General features: G+C 42.6%; 2 protein-coding genes across 2 annotated transcripts in view; one reads left to right on the top strand and one right to left on the bottom strand.

Moving 5' to 3' along the window:
- Nucleotides 1–24,378, bottom strand: part of LOC6584876 — a 140,333-nt gene that overhangs the window by 106,698 nt on the left and 9,257 nt on the right. Inside the window, exon 2 of the mRNA XM_032732105.2 lies at nucleotides 23,106–23,632. The gene's annotated coding sequence lies outside the window, so the exon portion shown is untranslated. The remainder of the gene's footprint in view (nucleotides 1–23,105; nucleotides 23,633–24,378) is intronic.
- LOC26527828 lies at nucleotides 4,087–4,664 on the top strand. The gene is made up of 2 exons (XM_015161686.3): nucleotides 4,087–4,215; nucleotides 4,268–4,664. Exon 2 carries the CDS (start codon nucleotides 4,279–4,281, stop codon nucleotides 4,582–4,584), a length of 306 nt encoding a protein of 101 aa, XP_015017172.1. The 5' UTR covers nucleotides 4,087–4,215; nucleotides 4,268–4,278; the 3' UTR covers nucleotides 4,585–4,664.

Here is a 24,378-nt window from a genome sequence, read left to right on the forward strand (position 1 = left end):
GATGGTAAAATCATCAACAGTTTCCTGGTCCGTGCATGGGGCTAGAGTTCAGAGACTGGCCAATTAGTCTGCGGTTGTGGTTCAAGACTTTCGCCGGGCAGCCGAGGCGATTCCTGCTAATTAGAAACACCATGCAGAAGATGAGTGCATATGCAAATATATCTGCTTAAAGAGCTGCAGCCCACTCGCCTCTGCCATTGGCAGCCGAAAGTAATTTAGCTCGGGATGTGCTAAAGTTCCCAGCCAGCAAAATATGGCATTGTTTACTTTAAAGCGCAGCGAGCGACCTGCAAAGGGGCGTGGCGTGGGCTGGGGTGGGCTGGTGTAGTATGGCAAGGGGGAAGGGCAGCAGATGCGTGTTCTATAAGAACATGAATGAGTGAATGAGCGAACATAAAGTCGCGAGTGGCTGAAGAGGTGGCGTGTTCTGAAGAATTCCCAACAAATCTGCATGCATACACACATACACACATGTATATACCAGATATATATGTATGAATGCATACAAGCACGCACACATAAGTCAGTTCGAGTAGATGCGTGCAGGGCAGAAACAACAACAAAACGCATTGCAATAATTATTCGCAAAACGAGAGGATGCAGCAGCAGCAGCAGCATCAGAAGCAGCAGCAGCAGTTGCCGCAGCATGTTTCTTCTATCATATTTGCAATTTGTGTGTCGCCAATGCACTCAGGCCAACCCCAGGCAAAAAAAAAAAAAAAAGCTGCATCGTTGCAAAATGCAAATGGAGCTGGAACTGCGCCTGCAGCTGGGGCTGAGGCTGCTGCTGCTGCTGTTGCTGCTGCTGCTGTTGCTGGTGGTGCGGGGATGAGAGCAGGGGCAAGGCGGCAACCTGATAGCATCATGCGAGCGCGAACAAGTAATTAGAAAATATATTTAAGATGTTGCCTGCTACTGCGCTAACAGCCACGATTCCAACTTCGACTCCATCATCAACTGCAATTGCTTCGGCCTCGTATGATCATCATCATCATCATCATTATCGTCATCGTCGTTTTCAGCGTCGTGATATTTATGCTTATGCATTCCGAGGATGCGACGCAGAAACAACTGCAACTGCAACTAAAGTGGCGGCAATGCCAAAGGCAACCCTCGGGGCAGCGCCCCTCGTCTTTTCAATTGAAATGCTGCACTCACACTCACACTCGCACTCACACTTACACTCACACTCGAGCACATTGCGACTTTAAGCATTTCAAAATTTCATTTATAACCAAATCGCGCACGCCATCAACATGCTGCCCCTGCATACCCTGTCTGCTTGCCATGCGAGTTGCTTCACTTACAGCTGAAGAGGAACATTAACTTATTTATTTATTTAGAAGCAGGAGATAATATAAAATTCAAGCTAACTTATAGAGCCAAACAACGGCTACAGTAGCACTCGGCGCATTCCTACGTACATATGTATTGTATATTATATATGTGAAATTTTTCAAACAAATTCAAAGAATATTCACATAAGAAGCTTACTCTTTCAATCTATCGAATATAGTATCTTAAATAAATGTCTTTGTTATCTTCTTAAATCTTGGAATTCGAGTGAAATGATACTAAATACAGAAAACTGATGGACGAATCAATTTGGTTGAACAATTGCCAAAAATCGAGTCAATGATGAATCTAATCTATTTTGTTACTTTTTTATACGAATTTTTATAATTTAATAATAAACATTATGGCTCTAAGATCTCAAATAAATCAAGATTTAATATACATAAATTACTTCGAGGTACTTAAATATCCTGTAGCCAATGATAATGGGAAATCAGGGTATCATGTGTTTGTGAAAATGTATGTAACTGGCAGAAGAAGGCGTAGCAGACCCTATAACGTATATATATATTCTTGATCAGGGCGACGATTGTGTTAATTTAGCCATGTTCGTCTGTTCATCTTTCTCTCTGATCTTAGAAGATATGCATAAGAACTAGAGGCTTGAAATTTTACATGTATGGTAAGCTAACGATATTTCTATTTGATCGGCAATAATCGTTCATTCAGTTTTATTTTTAAAGCCTAATCGCCGTAATTAAGATCGCTTTAGTCAAGCAGCAGGTGCTGCACATTTGGATAATTTGTCACTTTAGAATCGTTAATTAACTATTCCATCTCTATGAAATATAGTTTATAATCATTTAGGTCCACGAAGAAAGCATACCACAATATTGGATCCTCTGTCGTATAATATAGACTCCAGATAGATCATCTTCTCTCTCTATATACGTACATATATTTAATACACACTCAATAATAACATTCGAGTCGCGGTCTGAGCCAGCCGTGTGCGAGGGTATTTAGTGTGAGACGTGTTCGAGTTCGACTGCGAGTATGAGGCGATGTTTGTGATCTGCTTGCCGATAGAATCGCTCGTTAATTTTCGAGTTAAATGAGACGCGCAATTGTCATGCTATAGGCATTTGGAGATTGCGGGGGAGAGAGACGAGCTGCAGAACGGGGCTCGATGGCTAATTGGGGCTGGCAGCTTGCCGACTGCAGCAACAACAGCAACAGCAACAGCAACAGCAGCAGCAGCAGCAGCAGCAGCAGTAAAGTCTTTGTACGGTTTATAGTTGGCCATGCCACCCCTGTTGTTAGTCGCTTTCGCTTATTGTTGGGTGCATTGACTTGGACTACACTCGGCGTCAGGCGCATCTTTCTATCAAGCCGTTTATTCCTGTCATCATATCCCTGCGGCAACGCGACGTATGCGTGATGCATTGTCAACAAGTGCGGCAATGACAGCCCCGCTCCTCCAGCACAGACAACAAAGAGCCAGCAGCAGCAGCAGCAGCAGCAGCAGCAGCAGCAGCTGGAGCCGGAGCTGGAGCGACGGGAGGAGCAAGTGGGGCTTGCTGCTGCAATGGCTCCTAGTTTGGAGGCATGTGGCTTCATAAAGCGTAGCTAGATGGCTGCATATTTGGTTGACTTAATGCCAAGATTCTTTAGCTGCGATAGCTGTAATGCTGTGTGCTCTATCTTCGCCCGCTGCTTTGTGCCTTAGAAATCGCTGCCTCCATGGCAACCGACAGCAGTGCAATGTGTCTTTTTAGCACTTACTGCACCACCGCCGCCCACTCCCACGCCCACTCGGAGCTCTCATTGAGCCACTCAGCTGAAATATCAGCTCTCCCCTAGCTCCCTAGCTGTGGACGTGTGCATGTGCATAGACATAAGTAAGTTGTTTCCTTTATATTTTTATTTATACCCTATACATCTGGCGGCAGGGCGAAAAGGGCTTAGAGCAGCTGAGCTAGGGTTTTGGGGAATGCAGGGTATGCGCTGTGGTGGCAAAAGCTGCATCAGTCGAGATGCTTTCCTATTTGCTGATTCCTGACCTGCAGATACCCTATAATTTATTGAAAATTGAAAAAAATTCTATTTATCGATATATAGAAATATATCGTGAGAATTTCATTACCATCTTATCTGAGACTTCCGTTTTTTTGGTCGAGCTTAGTCTCGCTCTTGATTTCATGTGTTAGAGTGAGACAAAACTTTAGCCTAGTTTTCCTTCAATGATTATCAAATCTGCTGTTAACGGAATAAAAATGGGATTGATATTAGCCTGCTGATACATACATATATGAAACGAATTCCTCTTCTGCTTCTTTTTTGCTAAGCTTTTTGCTTGCAGTATGGATCTCAATATCGAAGAAAGGGAGTTAGTTACTTCGAATCCAATGACATGGCCAATGACTATATTTCTTTACTTGCAAGTAAATTAGATATTTATCATATTGAAAATATATGGATATAGAACCTTCAAGTCATGCACTCCCAATTAAAGAGGCTGCTCATTCTATATTGCGCATATAAAAAGCATTGCAATTTCCTCTCAAAGCATGTTCCATGAAACCAGTTAACGGGGGGGGTGGAAAGAGAAGCGAAGTTGCATAGAGCGAGAGTGAAAGATAAAAGAAATGGAATGGGTAAGCAGCCATGCTTATGCATCTATGCCTTAGCAGAATCTGTGAACATGTTAAAGTGTCGTTTTCATTTTGCCCGTATCTATATGGGATGCTTTCACTTTTCGTAAGTAGGCTTCGGATTTTGCTTCTTGGCATTAGTCCTGTATATTTGTCATTGAGTCGAAGCTTTATTGGCATCATTGCAGGAATACTGAAAACACAAAAATCCATTTACTTTGCTTTATCGAATTTCTCGTACATCTGTATGAATTAGATCTTTTAGGTAAGTTGCAATCGCATAAGCTGCACAGGTAATTAATCGGTGGCTAACTCAGGTAAATACAACATGGATGCTGTGGCTGACTTCTTGATGCGGCTCTACAATCGCGCCAAAATGAGTATCATGTGGCTGTTTTCCGATTGGCGTGGCCAGGATCGGCGCCGTCTGCAAATGGAATCGGAGGTATTTAACATTCCTTTCAACGAGTTCCGCAATTTCGACGACGACATGGAGTACTACATGAATGATCCAGACGAAGCATTCCAGTTCGCAAATGATCTAGCTTTCAGGGCAGCAAACCCAGATAATCTATTGCCAGCTGGCGAAGAGGCCTTCGAAGACAAGCTAGAAATAAAGGAGAAACCCAACTAACCCAACTAATCCAACTGAACGATCTGTCACACTGTTCCAATGTGCAGCAGACTTCAATAAACGAACATGTCCATCAGCAACTTTCACTCGATTGTTGTGTTTGGTTGTTGCTGCTGTACTGGCTTTGTTGCTTGGCGGGTCTATTTTTAGATTGCCCGAAATTGTGGCGCTTTAACAGCACTCTTAATAGCAACTGGGCATTGGCTGAACAACTGGCTCGTTGGTCTAGGGGTATGATTTCCGCTTAGGGTGCGGGAAGTCCCTGGTTCAAATCCCGAACGAGCCCAATTTGGATTCTGATTTTAATTCAACATATTTTAGCTTTATTTAACATAAAAATTCGATTGAGTAAGAATTCATTGAAAGCTTTAGAAAGACAAATTAATTAAATGATTGGGAAGAATTTTATACATTAAATGATTCTTATAGTGGCTTGGCGCTATATTGTCATATGATGAGGCTATATTTTAAACTGAAGTGATGAGTAGGTGATTAGATTACATATACATACTTAATTCATTAAGTTGGATATACATATGTATGTATTTTTATATGAAGTAATCAAAATAATATATAATAGAGAAAATTTTATTATTATATACTATATCACATTATATTTTATGAAATCAAAGTCGAATGAACAGTTCAATGAAAGACTTTCAAAAAACGGACTAGGCCACAGCTATGTATGTATATAGATTCGAGTGTACGTTAGTATGCACACACATACAGATGTATACATACATATACACCGTATTCCGTACACATTTGTCAACAAAGTGTCAATTGCCTCCAGCGAAATATTGAGAGGACAGCCTTAGCTCATATCGGAGGAGTTGATGTTGGAATCTGCGTTCAGGTTCAAAGCACTTTCCGCATGATACGAGGGCGAGGGTTGCTCAATTTGTTATGGGTTCTGGTCTTCTGGCATTTGACCGTTTGACACTTGGCAAGAAATTCGAATGGCATGTGCAGAGCGCGGATACGAAGCCTGGTGCTTGACGGGGGAGTCCTGGCCATGTTTCGTAATTATTTAAAAAGCACACTACGCCCACACACACACACACACACAAACGCACTTGCATACTTGTGCCTAGGCGCATTTATAATTGTGTGTGCTTTCTATTGTTTAAGCATCCTTGCGGCAGTGGCAACAGCAGCAGCAGCAGCAACAACAACAACAGCAACAACAACAATGGCAACAGTGCAGCAGGCAGTCGTTGGGGTAGCTTCCTTGACAACTTTGAAGGCTGTCGGCAGGAGTTGGAGTCTGCGATTCGGGCATGGGTCACCTGCAACAGCAACATCGTCAACATCATCATCATCATTGCCATCTTCTTTATTTTGTGCACTTATGCGCCTTTACTTTGTGCATAATTTCTTAAGCAGAAGCAGAAGCAGCAATGCTTGTCGCCCCAACGTGGGGCGTGCGGGAGCAATGCACTGAGCTGGGCTGTAGGCTGACGCCTGCCGCCTGTTGGCCATTGGCATTGCCTGCTTCTGATTTGCAAAGGTGGTATTGAATGAATGATCATTCGATACAATTCAGTTGCAGCATGTTGCACGAACAAATCACGGCGAACCGCCCTCAGCCACGGCGTGCTGCATGCATTTGAATTTGCCCAACTCTCAGTATTTGCCAGCTCTGCTTGGGGCAGCCACCCCCTGCTTAGCCATTCGCTACTCGTTTCTCGCTTCCCCCATCTCCCATCTCCCATATCGCATCTCATTTCGCCTTTCTCCATTCGCGTTTCTGCTTGTTTTCTTTTTTGCTGGCTGCTTGTCTATCTAGCTGTGCTTCTGCTTCTGTGTTCCATTAAGAGTAGCTCTTGGGCATGAATGTCATCATCAGGACAAGTGTTGCAGCGCGCTCACATGGGACAACAACAGCAACAACACAAACGGCAGCAGCATTTACTGGGGTGAAAGTAAAAATTACACTTGCAACAGCAACAGCAACAGCAACAGCAGCTGCTGCAGTGGCAGAATTTTTGCAAACGTCAAAGGCGAAAACGTTGACGTTTCTGATCCTGGAGCTGAAAATTGTGCTGCTCCAGCTCCAGCTCCAGCTCCAGTGTCAGCTCCAGCTCCAGCTCCGACTCCAGCTCCTGTGTTGCTGCTGGGGTTGTGCCAGCGCATGAGTTCGTTAAACCTTCAAGCATCGAAGCTTTCATTTCTTGACAAAACCCTCAACCAGAACAAACTACAGCATGCCAGTGGGGCGCGAATCTCAGCACAGCAGCAGCAGCAGCAGCGGCAGCGGCAGCGGCAACAGCGGCAGACTGGGCACCGCTGGCAGTAGTAGCATCAGTGGCAACGGCTGCAGCAGCTTCAGAGCGTCAGGTCGGGCCAAGTCGCGATACTCACATCACAGATACATGCTTTGAAGCCGTACGCTGGGGCTGCGCGAGTATTCAGCCGTTGCGCACTCCAAAAACTTAGCTGCTCGCACTCGGCCGCGCCCACGCCCTCGCCCTCGCCCTCGCCCTCGCCAAGTCGATGACTGGAAAACGCCCAGAGTCAAGCATATTGCGTTAAATTTTAATTAAGCCAGCCACACGCACTTTTTTCAAAAGCAGGTGGAACGAAACGGGATGCTGCGCCTTTGTTGGGACATAAGCCTCGCTGCGTGCTCTGCGGTCTGATTCATTTCTCGTTTCCAGCCTATTATGATTATTATTTGTATTTCCTTTTTCTAAATTGCTTAATTTGTTCTCATTGTTCTCATCATAATTATTATAATTGTTATAATTGTTATTATGCTTATAGTCACTGTAAATGGGAATCTGGGATTTAATATTCTTGTTTAAATTTATGCCCAGTCCCATATAGTACATACATATATTCTTAATCAGAACGACAGCGTATATCGAAGGGAGACATAAATATGTATCCAAATGTGTACATATATTTCGTTTCATTCTTCGCAGTGCGAGTTTCTACATATTGTCGTCTTTTATATATAAATATATTTCAAGCAGAGGAATAACAAGTGATCCTTGGTGTAAAAACTTCCTCTTGTACAAAACGAAATAAAATCAAGATCAGGCTAAATGATCAAGACAGTGGAGGGGGACTGGGAGTATTAGCAAATTCCTATAATAATAAAACGCGTGTAAAAAGATTCCACGTTCTGGACCAACCAAATGGATAGCTATACATAGATAGATTGCCGATAGTATAGATTGAGTTCACTGGAGCCCAAACTACCATAGTTAATATCAATTTGCTTATTATATAGCTTCAGGCAGATTGCAAATAAAACTTGAATAAAAAAAAATAATAAATAGATAGCTTTTATGACCTGCCTGTCGATCGGCAGTGTAATCGGTAGGCTTGCAGCAACGGCCTCCATTGCCGGCTTAGTGAAGTAATATCCCATTGATGAGCCGCGTGATATTGGCAGTTAAGGAAAATTGGCAAGCAAGGAAAGTGCGCAACTATCATTTTCCTTCACATAGACAGCTGATTATGTAAGCACCACGCCAGGCCACTTGGCCTAACCTTAATTAAATTCCAGCTGAAGTAATGAGTGCTGCTAGGCAATACTCAAAGAGCTGAGCTGTGTTGCCTCTTGCTGGGAGTAGGCAGATGACGCCCGGTGCTCAAGTTTCCCTTATGTATTAACTGTTTTAGTGTAATTACTTTATGTGATATCACATAAATGGTGTTATTATTTGGCATAAGATAACTTCGAGCTGACTTCCACAGTCAAATTGTTGAAATACTTGTGAATAGAACTCAGAGGGAAATCCTGCGATGCTTAGTAGGGATGTCGACTGAATGATCGTACGCTATCAGACCTGGATCTAGCTTAACTTAATCACTTGGCACAATTAGTTTCTCCCTTCATCTTGACTACCATATCGATGACTAATCACTTACATAAAGAGTATATATAGAATGACTTGAATATCATATCGTGTACTTCGTCGATTACGTTCGGATAGATCTTCAACTTGATTCAGTTGAAAGTAAGTTGACTACATTGTGGCAGCTATTAAAGCAGTTTATGTAAGAAGAAGCAGGAGCCAAGGCGGCATTACAGCGCTGATGATCCATGTACTTATATGTATGTATGTAGCAGCTGGGGTGAGGAGGAGCGGAAGACATCTGCTCGAGGGAGCTGCTGGAACCAGCTTGGTCACTCGCTGCCTGGCGAGGCCAGGCGTTGTGCTAATTGATTCTGCCGCTTAAGTTTACAAAGCGTAATTTTTATTAAAATGCGAGCAGGGTAGCAAGCGAGAGCGAGTAAGACAGAAGGAGAGAGAGAGAGGGAGAGAGGGAGAGGAGTATGCACAGCCACCAATTTGACCTCAATGTGTCCGCGTCCGTGTCTGCTCCGTGCGATGGCAATCGTCTGATGGACACCAACACGGGAACTGCCATTGCCATTGCCACTGCCTTTGCCTCTGGCTCTTGCTCTTGCCCTGACTCTGGCTCTGGCTCTGGCATGGCGGCTGCTGTGAGTGGCATTCGCGGTGTGTCCAGTCGGCTCGCTGCTCTGTTTTGATGTTCGGTGCATGTCGCAGCATTTGTAAACGATATGCGCCGCCTCGCCAAGTGACAGCGCTAATGGGCAGTGAGGCTTTGCTGCAACTGTCTCAGCGCCTGATGAGTTGCCCGGCCGCATTGCACGCTCAATCAGCTGTGCTCAATAAACTATGAAGCTGCCTGGCATTGTTTGAATGCCAGTTGCAGTTTGCAGTCACAGCGCTCACTGCTGCAAACGATCCTCCCGGCCAACAGAGCCAACAGAGCCAACAACCAACAGGCAAGAGCCTTCAGGCAGCGCTAAGTGCTCAAAGTGTGTCGTCGTCGTCGGCGTCGTCGTCGTCGTCGTCATCCTCGCACGTCCCACAAGTTGTTTGTCGGTTGATTGCTGTTATGTGCTGGTATGCAGCGCTTAACACGCCAAGTCAATTAAATGTTGCTTCCGCAACTTGGCCAAGGAAAGTGTAGCAGCCGAGCCAATCGAACTGCTGCACGGCCGCCGTATTGGACTGCGGCAAATAACAATAACACGTTGTTTGCAGCCCATGTTTGATGTATCACACCCTCAAAGGCGCGGCCAGGGGGGCACAATGCGAACGTCGACGCACTCGGTTAAGTGTCGATGAAGTGTTTATGGCATAAACAGCAACAACAGCAGCAACTGCAACAAAAGCAGGCAACGTTCCGAGAGTCTGTCTTGGACCTGCAAGCGGCTATCATATATGCTCAAAACTTTATGGCAAGCCATTGTTGCAGTTGTTGTTGCTGTTGCGGTTGGCATCGGCATCGGCATCGGCATCGGCGTCGACATCCTAGTGTGGCATGCGTGCAATGTACCCCCGGCTGCCATGTGTATCTGCAGAAACATGTTTATGGCTTTTTACACTTAACACCAATGAGTCCCCAACACCACCAACAACAGCTTCGTGTGGGTTATCGTGGTCAAGTCAGTGGCGCAGACGACAACGCAGATGACGACGCCGCGCTGCCTGGTGAAAGTGAGCCTTCCTTTTGGCTGGCCAACTAACTCACTGCACATCCGAGCTACTCCCCAAAATGGCAAAAGTCGCGCAACATGCAGCAGTGGCAATGAAGTTGTTGCTGTCGTGCCAGGGTCTGTCCTCTTGCGCCTGGGTAACTTGGTGAGCAATCTGCCAAAAGCTACCAAATTTCTGCGGGGTCAACTCAAATAGCTAGAAATCATTTCCATGATTTGATAAACTATTTTTTTTTTACTCCATCGAAACTGCAAAAATTTAGAGTAGAGTAAGTAGAGTAGAGTAGAGCAGAGAGTTGAGCAATAGAGTAGAGTAGAGTTGAGTAGAGCAGAGTAAAGTAGAGCAGAGTAAAGTAGAGTAGAGTAGAATAGAGTAGAGTAGAGTAGAGTAGAGTAGAGTAGAGTAGAGTAGAGTAGTGTAGAGTAGAGTACAACAGAATAGAGTAGAGTAGAGTAGAGCAGAGAGTGGAGCACAGAGTAGAGCAGTAGAGTAGGATAGGGTAGAGTACAGTAGAGTTGACTAGAGACAAGTGCCAATTTTATATATAGTTTACTTTTTAATTGCTATACTTTTAGCTAATTAGTTTATAGTTGGAAGTAGGGTAGCTTTCAAGACTTTGAATTTGTTGCATGCTGCATTTATTATTGAAATATAAGAGCAGGCCAACAACTCGCTTGAGTCATACAATGTGCTCGTGTAGCAGTCAAGTTAATAGCAGCTTGTCATTGTTTCTCCTGCTTTTTGTCTTCTTCTAATACACACGACTTGATTGCCGCCAGCACCAGCAGCACCAGCAGCACCAGCAGCACCAGCAGCACCAGCACCAGCACCAGCAGCAGCAGCAACAGGAGCAACAGCAGCAGCAGTGCGGCTGCAATTGAAAATGTCAGAAAATGCTGCACAGACGGCAGCCAAGCTGTGGCGTCATTCTCGAGCCTATGCGGCAGTGTCAAGTCGTAGCCAGCAGCGATCATTAACCATAAAGCAGGGAGAAGTCGAGATTGGCTCAGACTCGGCGTCTCTGTCTCTCTGGCTGCGTCGTCGAGGTGTTTAAGGCGGCAACAAAATTATGGTAATTGCATGGCAATTGTAAGGCAATTGCGCATACGACGCGTTGTGCGCCAATGACAATGACAAAATGTTTGGGCAACCAGCCCGCTTAGCTGGTTAACTGTTTGAGTTGACCCATTGCCAAACGGCTAATGCAACCAGCCAATATCAGCTGCATTGCTTTCCCCCTGTTGCTCTGGCTGTGACTATTACTATGGCTGTGGCTGTTGCTGTGGCAAGCGCTGTTGTTGCACAAGCCGGCCATATAAATTAGCAAACGCTAAGCGAGACAATTTCACTGCACATTATGGGCCAAATTATCAATGCCCATAAAGTATTTCCTCTTTGGCCGCGGGCAAACACAAGGAAAACACTAGGAAAAGAGTATCAAATCAACTACAGGCAGATGCTGCACTGGCAAATACCCTATAGCCCACTCGCTTAGCTCTGCCGTTCAGCTGAAACTCTTGTGATGCGCGAGCCCCGCACTATCAACTCGTATTGGCTCAAATCTCGGTAACGAACATGTGAGATAAAGTTATGAAACGTATCAAATGTATTGCTAAATAATAGTACTTGCCAGCCTGCAGTGTTTACAGGGTATAATAAGATGCACAAGCGCTGGGGAGGCGCGCAAAATGCGTTCATCACGTTTCTGGCCGTTTAGTACGAAATAAATTTAAAGCCTGTTTGAGGCAGACGTTGCCAAAGACCGCGATGGGCACAAATGCTTAAATAATAAAGAACGAGCTGCGCCGGTGTAGCAGCCAGACGCCCACAAAATGCTAACAAGTAACGAGGGGAACACAAAGAGTGACAAAGACAGAGAGAGTATGTGAGAGAGAGAGAGAGAGAGAGAGAACGAGCCATGTGAGCAAACGCATTCGAGGGCCCAAGTATTCGGAACTGGACCTCGACTCAGCGAGTTGGAGGTGAAGACTTTGGCCGCATGTTGCCATCTTGCCATGTTGCTCTGTTGCTCTGTTGCAGTTGCATTGCGGCTCTGGCTAAATAAAATCCGTTATAAATAAATGCACGTATTGCCATTACATTTCATTGTCAGGCAGCCGCAGAGATCCCCCACTCTCTCTCTCTCTCTCTCTCTCTCTCTCTCCCTCTGTCTGTGCTTTGGCATCGCTAACACAAAACGCCAGCGGTCACCTCAGCCAACTTGGGATTGGGGCTAGAACTGAGACAGCGACAGAGCCTCAAAGTGAGACGGAGCCTGCGACTGGTGCCTTGTACCGGGTACGTAGAGTTTTTGGCATCCTGCTGCCTAAATGGCGTTAAATAAGGCGTTGATGATCATTATCAGTGGAACGACTCGCTGCAACTGAGACGCTGTTCGCGTCCAGCGTGTCCACATCCCAGTCGACATCAACATTTGAGCGTCCGCAACGAGCGCGTCTGTAATCCAATAGCCCCATCACGTCGTCATCGACGCCGTCGTCGTCGTCGTCGTCGTCGTCGTTGCGAGGTGTTAAATTTGCCAGGCGCTAATGAAGTCGGCCCTGGTGTTCACAATTCAAATCGCAGCAAACCAAAAAGTTGCCATACGAAAAAATTAAGTAACATTTTTGTTTTTGTTTTTTGGTTTCTGCTTTCGCCAGATATCATCCTCACGAATTAATATTTGCAATGGAGCGCTTTCCCCTCGCCACAGCGGACGACGCGTCGCGACGTGGCACACACAGAACAATCCGCGCCAGCATCTCTCGCTTTGAGTCTAATGAATGCCTCCAACGCCTCCTCGTATTGCCGGCTGCTTCATTCGCTTCGATATTGGGCAACGCCTACCCAAAACTCATTTATAATTTTACGTGAATCGCCCCAGCCCCCATTCTTAGTGGCAAATGTTGTGGTCGCATCCTCCATCCGTGCCATGTGCTTGGCTTCGATCTTTCCCAGTTTTCGGTTCTCAGTTCCCAGTTCCCAGTTGCCAGTTGTCAGTTGGCAGTTGGCTCTGCCAAGTTCACGATCGTGCTGCACGTTTTGCGGCATTATTTACGGGCACAGAGCCACAGCCCCCCTCCAGTCCCTCCAGCAGCAACAGCTGCCTGCTCTCGTCTCTGTCTCTGTCTCTAAATGGCAGCCCATGTGGCTCTGGTGCCCACTAACAAGTTACCGATTGGTTGCTGCCTGCTGACTGCTGCCTGTTGCAGGCCCCGCCCTGCTGCCCCCTTGCAGCATTCCTGTTGCACATTCACTCCTTTGCCAATAATCATAATAATTTACGACCACCCAACAGCGATTGGGGGCAGCGCTCGGATGTGGAAGCTGACAGCATTTTGTAAGCATTTTGTATTGTTTTATAACACTGTTGTTGCTGTTGCTGCTGCTGCTGCCGCTGCTGCTGTTGTTGGCACAAGTGTTCCGCTCCGTTCAGTTGAGCGTGCGTGAGCCAGTCCCACTCACGCGCTCAAAAAACTAAAACCAAACTTCAGTTCGTCTAGACACGTTGCATATTGAGAGTTTTCCGGCTAGAAGTTTTTGCCAATTTTGACTTTTTTTTTTTTTTTTTAATCGCCCATAGTCGGCTTACAATAGAAGTGCAACGATGTACCCTGTATAATTAAGCAACCGCTTGAAAGGGTATAATAGAACGTCTCTTTTATAAATTGCAGTCGATTTCTAGGGTATATAAACTCTTTTTAAGATTCCAGCTTAAACTTTAAAGCGATCGACTTAACAATTAATGCAATTAGTAAAACCATAGTTTTTTCTTTGCAACAAACATTTTTAAAATATAGCAAATTATATTAACTTTTTACTTATAAAATACTAGATTAGATTTTTTTTAAATGGCTAAATAAATATATATATATATGTATATATATTTTTTTCATTTTAATTTTTAATCCCAAAAAAAAAGATCTGTCAGCTATTCTTGTGAGCATACTTTGAAACCGAACGGAACCGATCTATCGCAGAATTGAATGTGAATCGATACCATCGATAGCGCTAGATACAGCAACATACATAGTATGATCATTAATAAGCCAATTCAATCCACTGACCATTCCAATAAACAAGGTATATGCCAGTCAAGCTTAAACCCAACTAGAGCACTCGCACTTGTGGTTTATGGAATTGTTTATGTTTTTTTATGGAATAAATCGCTTCATTGGCTCCGCAATGGTCTATGTTGTTAACGTTTAATGGTCTATTAACTACTTACAAAAACAAAAACTGGCAATATCCATAACATACATACAAAACATTTTCCTCTTTTTTTCCATAATAAATTATATTATGAAATCCCTTTGGGATGGTTCGATTGCCCGTTTAACATTTTGTTTATTGTTTGGTCTTTGGCTTTGTAGTATGCACACTGAACGCATTTATTTCTGAATAAATATTTCGATATGTATGGTGGTTAAGTGGATTATGTAATAGTAAATAGTTGGAAGTAGACTACTAGATACCTCTCACAACAAGAAATGTATGAGTATCGCGATGTCTGTTTGTGATGTCTTACGGGAAAAAAGTCTACACACAATCGTGTAGCTTTATTAGTACTTAGGGAATTTTATGTAAAGCAATTAGAAGAGAGCGGTGATGGTAAATAAGATGTTCCTGATGATCCTTCTACAGTGAAATCATCGTGAATTCCTAAGTCGAGTTGGTTGGTAGTATAATTTTAAATGTCAAATCAGAGTATAGAGTACAGTTACTTGAACTTAATCTCAGTCAAATACGAAGCTCGCATCAATTAAATCCCCAAACGTACTTTATACATCTAGTCTCATATCATATTTTCAGAGTTTCTACTCAATCAATAAATCATGGAATATCCCCATATTATAACATCAATAGGTTCACTCCACAAACAGTACAGTTATTATAGAGATATTGTAACTTGTAGAAAATATATAGCTTTATATAGATAATTTTATATTGAAATTCAAAAATCATTATTAGTACAGTGCTTCTCATAATTATAACCCACTTATAATCCACTTTAACGAATTGGCTGAAAATGTTTCCCAAATGACATATTTCCTTAAAATCTTAAAAAATGAATAGTTGAATATTTAAAATTAACGATTTAATAACGATTTCTTAAAAAGATGTAAAAAACAACGAAAAACATCTCCCATTTTCTGCATCAAAATTATAGCCCAATTTCATGTTTTGGTCCAAAAAATCCGGAATTGGCGATTTTTGGCATACACCCGTCTTGCAAGATTACCCCAGACATTTTCTATTGGGTTGAAATCTGAAGAACTTCAACATGACATTCCTTCAAATACTCCTTTGTACGTCTGCTCACATGGATTCGGGCATTATCCTGTTGGGATTGTCCAAACAAATTTTAATTACACGTCGACTTCTTTTTAAAATACTCGAAATAGACTCTCCTGGACTCGAAAAGTGAGAAACTACGGCCATTTTCATAATGAGATAATTGTTTTCCAAGCGGCATCTCTTAAAAACTATCTAAATTTACGTAATTACAATGTCTGTAAGCCCAAAAGTCTGTTCCGCACTTAATAAACTCAAATTCGCGACAGTGGGCTATGATTGTGATACACAAAAATGCAAGCAAAAATACTAGGACACAGCAAAAGTTAACGGTTCTTTCCTTGTTTTCTATAAATTGAGCACAAATTTCGGTAAATTCTACTGAACATGCTTCTGTCTACAAGGTGCTGTAAAATTTATTTCTGAAAAACCTCAAAAATGTTGTAAAAACTGGCTCAAAGTTTAAGTTGCTAGGTGGGTTATAATTATGGTAAGCACTGCGTAAGTCTATTTACTCTTTGATTTTAAAACTGATCAAATAATTCACTCTCATACTCTTGAGATAGCTAAAATAAAGTGATTCTCATTTGATACTTCTTGAACCGATCCTTAGTGTAAAATGTTAAAATTCAGTCTCAACTATTGATGTTTCGAGAATTTATACAATTTTTGTATATATATATACATATATATTGTATATATGAAGAATGCTCTCTCATATTCACAAAACAATTATACCTTTTTGGGCATTTTAGGAGCGAGCAGGGTACAGTGAACCGGTTTCAGCCGTTCCACAAAGACTATATACTACATATAGTACCCCTTCTCTCGGCACACGGGCATGAAAAACAAAACCGCAAAATTAATTTCAATTTGTAATTGTCTGCGGTCGAGACTAACCAGGGTATACAACTGCCTTTGGAGACAGTGGCTCGCTCGGCAGTGGGATACTGTGGCAGCAAGGTGCTTTTGATTTGCCCACAGCTTGCGGCTCATCTTGATGCCGTAATTAAAACCAATTATGCGACGCAGCAAAGGCGACTTTATTGATTTGCTGATGGATCACTGGAGAGCCGATGAAGGCTGAAGCTGCACAGTTGAGAGACATTTGAAACCTATTTGAATATACTTGAAAGATTTAAACGGGAAGCAGCAACGATTTAAGACTTTAACTAAATATGCTCAAGTGACGTACATTTAATAGCCCTTCTCCACATTGACGCTTAAAGGCTTCGAGCTCGAAAAAGGGGCGTGACAACTGATCAGCAACAACGACTGGGCGGGCAGTGTCGTCGCGATTCGCTCCGCAGCAGAATTCATTTCAAATGCAACATTGTGGAGCAGTCATTGAACTGTCAAAGGAACCGAAAGCCGCCAGCTTGTTTTGTTGCCAAAAGAGTTAAAAGGCTCGACCGGCAAAAACTACAGCCGAATTGTGTTTACTTGTGTCTGTGTGTGTGGGTGTGGGTGAATATTTGTCGGACGTACAATGAATTTTACATTTTAAAGTACGAAATTCGCTGAGAACATACTTAAAATAAAAGACTAAGAATCCCAAAAATTTACTGCACATATATTATATAAAGGAAGAAGATATATTCCCAAAACATACACATATTATATATGTATATATGTATAAGGATGATGCAAACAAAAACAACTAAGCATAACGATGAAGTCACAGAAATAAATATTTAGCGATAATATCGTTTATAATAATAAGGTTTACTTAATCTAACAGAATCCAGGTACAATGTAAGTTCTGTATATCGAGTCTAGGACCTCGATCAAGGATTCTCAGAATCTGAAAAGTAATAAAATGGAAATGGACTTTCCTAATCCTTACTTCAAACAGAACCAACTATTCACTTATAAATGAATGGTTCACTTATCGAAATAGACTTATTTGGAGGTGTGACTTTTTAAAAAATACCCTGTAAATTTCACCATCCCCTTAGGACTGGCCGACAATTATATATCCACGTCCAATGGGAACACGGCAAATCTGGTAAAACTCTAGCTTCGAAGCTCTACTGTAACGTTTCACTTTCTGCTGGCCTTCTCTATTAATATACCAAAGTTTCTAAGCCTCTTCTTCCAATACCATTGTAATAGTTGTAATAACAGTTATGTTGTCCATTCTAGCAGCTTTAACAAAAAAGAGACAACTGTTTTATTTTTGCTATGAATGAGTATTATGCAGTCAATGCAACCCGATTGGAACAGTCTTACTTATTCATTTACAAAATAAAATTGCAATAATTATATGCAAATGATTTGATTCATGACCTGAACCTGAGTTCGCAGCCCTGGTTCATATAGAGTTAAGTGCTTACATGCTTGCTATACATGCTTGAAGACGCTTATGCAATTGAGTGTGTTAATGTGTGTGTGCGTGTGTGTGTGGGCTATGCAAACCGAATTTGTTGACTAGCAGGCTGATGATCATGAGGACATCGAGGACTCTGGCCAAAGGCGTCACGCGTAACAAACAGATAACAATAACAACATGACGAGAGAAAGCAAATAAAATACGAGCTGCGAGCAGAAAAAAGAAATAAAGAAGTGGAAGAGGCGATTACATAAATTCATTAAAATGGTTGCAAAATGGGAGTCAGGCAAACAGCAGCCGCAAACAGCAGTCGGGAGGGAGTAGGAGACAGACGGCAGGCGGCGGAAGGCGGAAGGCGGAAGGCGGGCGGCAGGCGGCAGGCGGCAGGCGTCAACAGTCGATATGGACTGTGACATGGTAGCACAGCAGATAGACAGGACAGCTAGAGGCAAAGGCTAAAGCAAGCAGTAGAGGGCAAATACTCGAGGCTCTATATATAGCCTGGTCAAACGTTGCCATATGCCAGATGTCAGTTGTCAGCCCGGGACAAGGATGAACGGCAACGGCAACGGCAACGCCAATAGCATTGACTGCGCACGCACACACGAACCGAATACAGCGTACGTTCATACCCTGTACGCAGGCGAAGGCTGGGCATATTGCAGTTAGATATAGCTTATACATTTTATTTATTATCTAAGAAGCTTCTTATTATAAAGTTGTATTTTGTATATCGACTTCCAATATCAATGAAAGCTATATATAAAGATGACAGAACAATTATACCATAATCTGAATCTTCTTTTAATTAATATTTTTACTAGATTGCATGAACTAATATTTATTTGCCTATTTTTTTTAAGAAACTATTTGTCATCCATATATAGGAACAACTAAACAATGATTCCTGAAGAACTCTTTAAAAATATAGCAATACGAAAGTACCCGCATTTTATATAGGAAAATAAAAATATGTCAGTATCAACTTATAAATACATATATATCGATATATCTCGAGATTTATGCTAGATTTTTCAGATTAATTTCAACAATGCTTGTCTTATAAAATATACCTTTGTATCTCGAAACTATACACAGGGTATCTGTAGGTCGCGCACGCTTGACTGGAGCACTCTTACTTGTTTTTACTACAAAGGTTGATCAGGCACACACATTGGACGTGCAACATGCACCATGTATGTCTCCTCTTCTGTGCGTGTGTGAGTGTGCTTCAGTGTGTGTGAGTGTGTGTATAAATCTGCGTACGTGGCGGCATTCGGGCAGAAGATTGCTTAGCGAGTCATCGTCATTCAGAAGGCAGTCACACAATGGTCAGCCCGAGATTGAGGCTGTTTGCTCCTGCTGCTGCTGCTGCTGCTAGTGATGGCTGACGATAATGTTGCATGACAATGCCAGCTAGGTCTAATGCCTGCAACAGCAACAGTGAAAGAAACGGCAACGGCCGTAACAATAATACACTGAGAATGACAGACAGAGAAGTTCACAAGTTCAAACGCAGACGCAACGGTTTGGACGTGGACCAAATTGCTATGCCATGCCCAAAGCCCACTACCAATACCAGCCGCAGTCACAGCCGCAAATACAGTTCCACTGCCCCAACTCCAACTCCGACTCCGACTCCAACTCCGACTGCAACTTCGACTTCAATTCCAGCTTCAGCTGCAGTCGCCTCCGTTTCAAATGTTGCGTATAAAATGCGCATAAATAAAATGCTTGGTAGCAGGCGATTGGGCAATGCCAGCGAGCAAAATATGCAACGGACGTGGCAAAAAGCATTGAAAACGAGCCACATCACTAAACGGTACTTTTTTCGAAAGCAAAAACCAAGAGCCAGAAAGCTAAAAGACTGCACCTCATAATATATGTATACACGACCCCTCGCCATCCCAGCGCATCCCTTTTCAGGATTGCACGCTGCGCATGCGTGTCGGAGCTTAAATGCCTTTGGCATACGCCGAGTGCGAGTCGCGTCTCTGTCTATCTGTCTCTGTCTGTCCGTCCGTCTGTCTGTCTGTCTGCCTGTCAGTCCGTCTGTACCTGATGAGCTACAGTGACGTCTTCCGTTAGCATAGCAAAGAGCATCGCAGCTATGTCGTTACGCTCGAGTGCAGCATGCATCAGCAGCTCAAGTTCGAACCTCAAAGCTATCCTGGCTGTACGCATTGTAGATAATGTTATGGAAATTCCATTGAGCACAAAAAAAAGTAGAGGGATATAAACTAAATTTATTTGCAATATTTTCTCAAGTGAAAAGTGAAAAGACTAAATGGGATTATTTCAGTATTAAGAGCATTAAGTTCTTGAGAATCGCATAGAACAGCTGTGCACTCTCATAATATGAATGTAATTGATTGCTATGCTTGTCAACAAATGTAAATGAATACAGATGTAAAATGTAAAGCGAACTAGTTCATTTCCAAGCTTCCCTCAGAGCTGGTTCACGTTTGTCTATGTATTTCTTGGAGCTCTGAGTTCGAATCTTCAGTTGAGTATCGCCAGCTCCCGAAACACTTTGTTTCTCTGCTGTCCCCAGATCGCAGCTTACAGCATTAACTATTGACGCTTTGTAGCTGTATAATAAGTCCGCTGAAGTGCTGCTTGCTGTGCCTCGCGGATATCTGCTGAGAGTTTCGAGCTTGGCAGTGTCTTGAGTGGCATCGCATGTGGCAAATGCATTAATTAAACAGACTTCGTGGCAATATGGCAGGAATACATGGCAAAGCTTGCAACGCTTACGTTGGCATTATCTTTATTGTCAACATTATTAACCTCATCATCATCATCATCACCATCATCATTATCATCATTGTCATCATTGCCATTGTCATCATGATCATTGTGAGTGAGTGCAGCAGCATTTGAAATGAAGCCATTCCTGATGGCAATAATAATTTAGTCAGCCAGGCGACATCGTCAACGCAATTTGATGTTGATAATTTCATTAATTAAAACGCGCACATCAATTGACACCAGCAACAGCAACAGCAGAAGCAGCAACAGCAGAAGCAGCAACAGCATCAACATAAACAAACGACTCGAATCTGTTTTGAAGGGTTGGAAATTGAGCGACGAATTGAAGTCCCATGGAGCTATCCATACGAGTTTTACGGACTCGACTTGTCTCGACTTGAATTAAGTAACTTATTCGACTGGCTGCTGTTGCTGCTGCTGCTGCTGCTGCTGCTGCTGTCAATAAGCCGACTGCCAACAATAAAGCACCATTAAAATGCTGATGAAGTGGAAATGCAATCTGCCAGCCGCGCCTTTACGCCTCCTTGGCAAATGTGGCGGGAAGTTTTTATGGCGGAAATACGAGTAGTTGATTAATTTTGCATCCCCGGACCCGGACCCCCGACTCCGGCAACCACGCCGCCAGCTAAACTCTTAAAAGTTATTAGCCTGGCTGCCAGGCCGGGATTAGATTGCCAGACGACCCTCTAAAGTGCCAACAACAACAGCAACAACAATGTTGTTACACAGCTCGTTTGGCATTAACAGAATTTGCAAATTGCCGGAGATGTTTCCATTGCCGTTAGCCCATTTAATGGGCTCCATGGCCAATTACAAACTGATAATGCGATAGCAGCCATGACATAATCAGCCAGCTGACCCACAAACCCCACATTGTGGGCGCGATGCAAGCGACCTGGGATCGCACACGAAGCGCCAATGCAAACGGATCTGCCAATGCAAACTGCAGCACTTGTAAAGCAATTAAAATCAAAGTTCCTAATAGAGCCAACTGCAATACATCCCAGTTGAATGCATAAGAAAAGAAAAGAGCTCGATCCATTAAATACCGTGAAATAGACTTTATAATATCTGATTTGCTCAACACAGAAGATTGTACTCCATCGAGATACAGATAAATATAGTTATGGAGATAAAAATAGCCGTAGAAATAATACATCTAATAACAGCACATCATAATTTCATAGATCTCAGCAGCCAGACAAACTGAGTCATACCACATGCCCTCCCACACAGGCCACATATCCAGGGTACAAGGAAGAGGAAAACATACTTGCAGTCGACAGCGGGACATGCAGCAATAAAAAGCCATAGAATTTAACAATTGTGAAAAGTCAAGAAACTACAGCAAAGAGCGACAAAAAACTTTTATTGCCGTTGTCCGATGCCCGAGGTCCGCGGAACAGAGACTGGGTCTGAGGCTAGCGGCGAATTAAGAGAGAAAGGTGGATACATTCCTTGACAGCTTACCCCTCCGCAAAGGAAGTGCAACAAGCAAACTTTTGTTGCACACACAAGTGGCACAAAGGAAGGCCACAGGCATGGCTGGGCAACTACAACATTCGAGCCGCTGCATATCCTCCGATTGCAGAGCCACAAAAAGGTGAAACCGTTTACGGGCTTATTATGGCAGCGATAGGGGATCGCCTGGGGCCAGCAGAGGAAGTATATAAGTGAATAGGGCACCATACCATTAGCAAGCCAACCAGAACTTAACCGTTTATTTCAAAAGGGCGACTCCTCTCCTCTCGTACAATTTCACCGCTAAGGACTATGGCTGGGTGAGTAAGCAAACCTGTGTATAATGGAATTACCCAATGATTTTTGTACATAGAACTTGCAATTATTTAAGTGAGTTCAACATAAACTATATACATTCTTTTTAAACCAACGAAAATAGCTGTTGCAGACCAAAAGTTGCTCCTATATACTGTCAATTCAACTCAAACTAGGCTAAACCACTTTTAGCTGTTATATTATCATCTCAAATTTTCATTTGAATACTTAGAAGATCTGCCTTAATCCAATAGCCAAGGTGATGCTCAATAATTGTCTAATAAATCCAATTAAATCGGACTATTTTGGTTTTATTAAAGTGCATATAACTGGTAGCAGAATGCATGGCAGACCACATATATCTTTTGATTGACTATAGATCATTTTTACAGGGTGTATTGGAATTAATTATTTAGTGTAACTAGAAACTAAATCGATATTGCCTTTTCAATGGGTCCAGGTCATAAGAACCTTTTTCAATAACTGATTTTCCATAGTAGAGCCTAAGAATCGTAAAGTTCTTGAAACAGAAACTCTTAGTAGAACCCAGAACCTTTCCTAGTCGGGCAATTCTGACTAGAACACTCTTATAGCACTTATACTATTTAACTGTAAACTATAAATCGTAATGCGTCCTAAAAGCTTGGGCCGCGTGAATTAAAGAATTTCCCATATACAACTGATTAAAAAGTCTTAGCAGCTCTGCCTCGCTCGTATTCATGTTCCATACAGGGTAACAGAAAATTAATGTTCCTAATGTCACATGCAAATGACGTTTGCACGCTGCACCGGCTAATGGGCACTTGGCAAATGGCTAAAAGGAGGAATTTAATTTAAGACTACATTAAACTCACCAGAAATTAATAAAGCTCCGGCCCACAGCGAAGGCAAATTAGACGCTGTGGGAGTTCCAGGTGCCCGGCCGTCTATAGACTATATCCAGTGCAATTAAAATGCGTAATTAAATTGAATGCATTTAGGGATGTCAGCCGATCTCTCCAGGGTATTAAAAACTCGGCCTCTGCTGTGGCTGCCGTTGCATTTGATATTTTGACAGTTTGGCATTTGTTGTTCGTGTCGCAATTGTTGTCGATCCGCTGCCGAATGCTTGCGGTGTCACTGCTCAGCTCCCAGTGGACTTTTGGTTTGATTCCGAGTTTACAATTTATGTGATTAGTCTTTTTTTTGCCGTTTTCCGTTTTTTTAATGCGCTACTTTTACATAAGATTATTCTTCCTCTCTCTCTCTCGCTCTCACTTACTATTTATATGGCACTTGAAAAATTATTGAATAACTTTATTGAATTGTTGTTTAAATTATTTGGCAAATATTGTCTATTCAGTATACAAAATTATTTAATGGCTTCATCCATTGATCGGATCTGTAAGACGGGGAAAAATAAATTATGATTATAGTATTATTATTATTAATTATATTACTATAATTAATATGAAGGGATTAGGAATTACGTTTAATACAATATACATATATGATAGCTAAGCAATTGAAACCTAGAAAGAAATTTCATTTAGAATAGAAACTTGGAGCATAATTTCTCATAATTATCCCTTATTCTGGAGCTGTATCAATAGTTGACGATACTTGCCCGTCCAAATGTTTGTTTGTCCGTTCATATACATAATTTAAGAGCTAGTCACTTGAGTAGTTATCCGTTTTAACTCTTTTCTTTTCGGAACAAGGGCTAGAGACATCTAATTTAACCTTTGAGCTTCGGGATATTTAATGATAATTTCCCGCGTCCCCATTCCTCTGAAAGTCCTCTCACACATTTAGTATCTGCTAGTTAAGGCACAGCAAATGTACTCTAACTTATCATATCCAACAGATAAAACAGCTTTGGTTACATGGATCCTTAAGCTGTGCTGATAGCCATGTTGCTGGCAACACCGTCTTCTGATCAGAAGTCGATTCTGAATATCTATATTGTTTTGCGAATCGCTAAACGGAAAATATAGTTTGGTTGCCGCAGCGGCGGCGTTGATTGGCCACAAGTTGAGGCACTTAAGGGCCACTTAAGCGCATGCATTAGCTACGTTACGCCCACCGATCGGCGGCCGACCAGTCGGCTTTTAACTAATCAACATTGTAATTTTTCTTGGCGCAAAC

The sequence above is a fragment of the Drosophila mojavensis genome, unplaced genomic scaffold (assembly GCF_018153725.1).
Source record: "Drosophila mojavensis isolate 15081-1352.22 unplaced genomic scaffold, ASM1815372v1 contig_136, whole genome shotgun sequence".
NCBI classification, from domain to species: Eukaryota; Metazoa; Arthropoda; class Insecta; order Diptera; family Drosophilidae; genus Drosophila; species Drosophila mojavensis.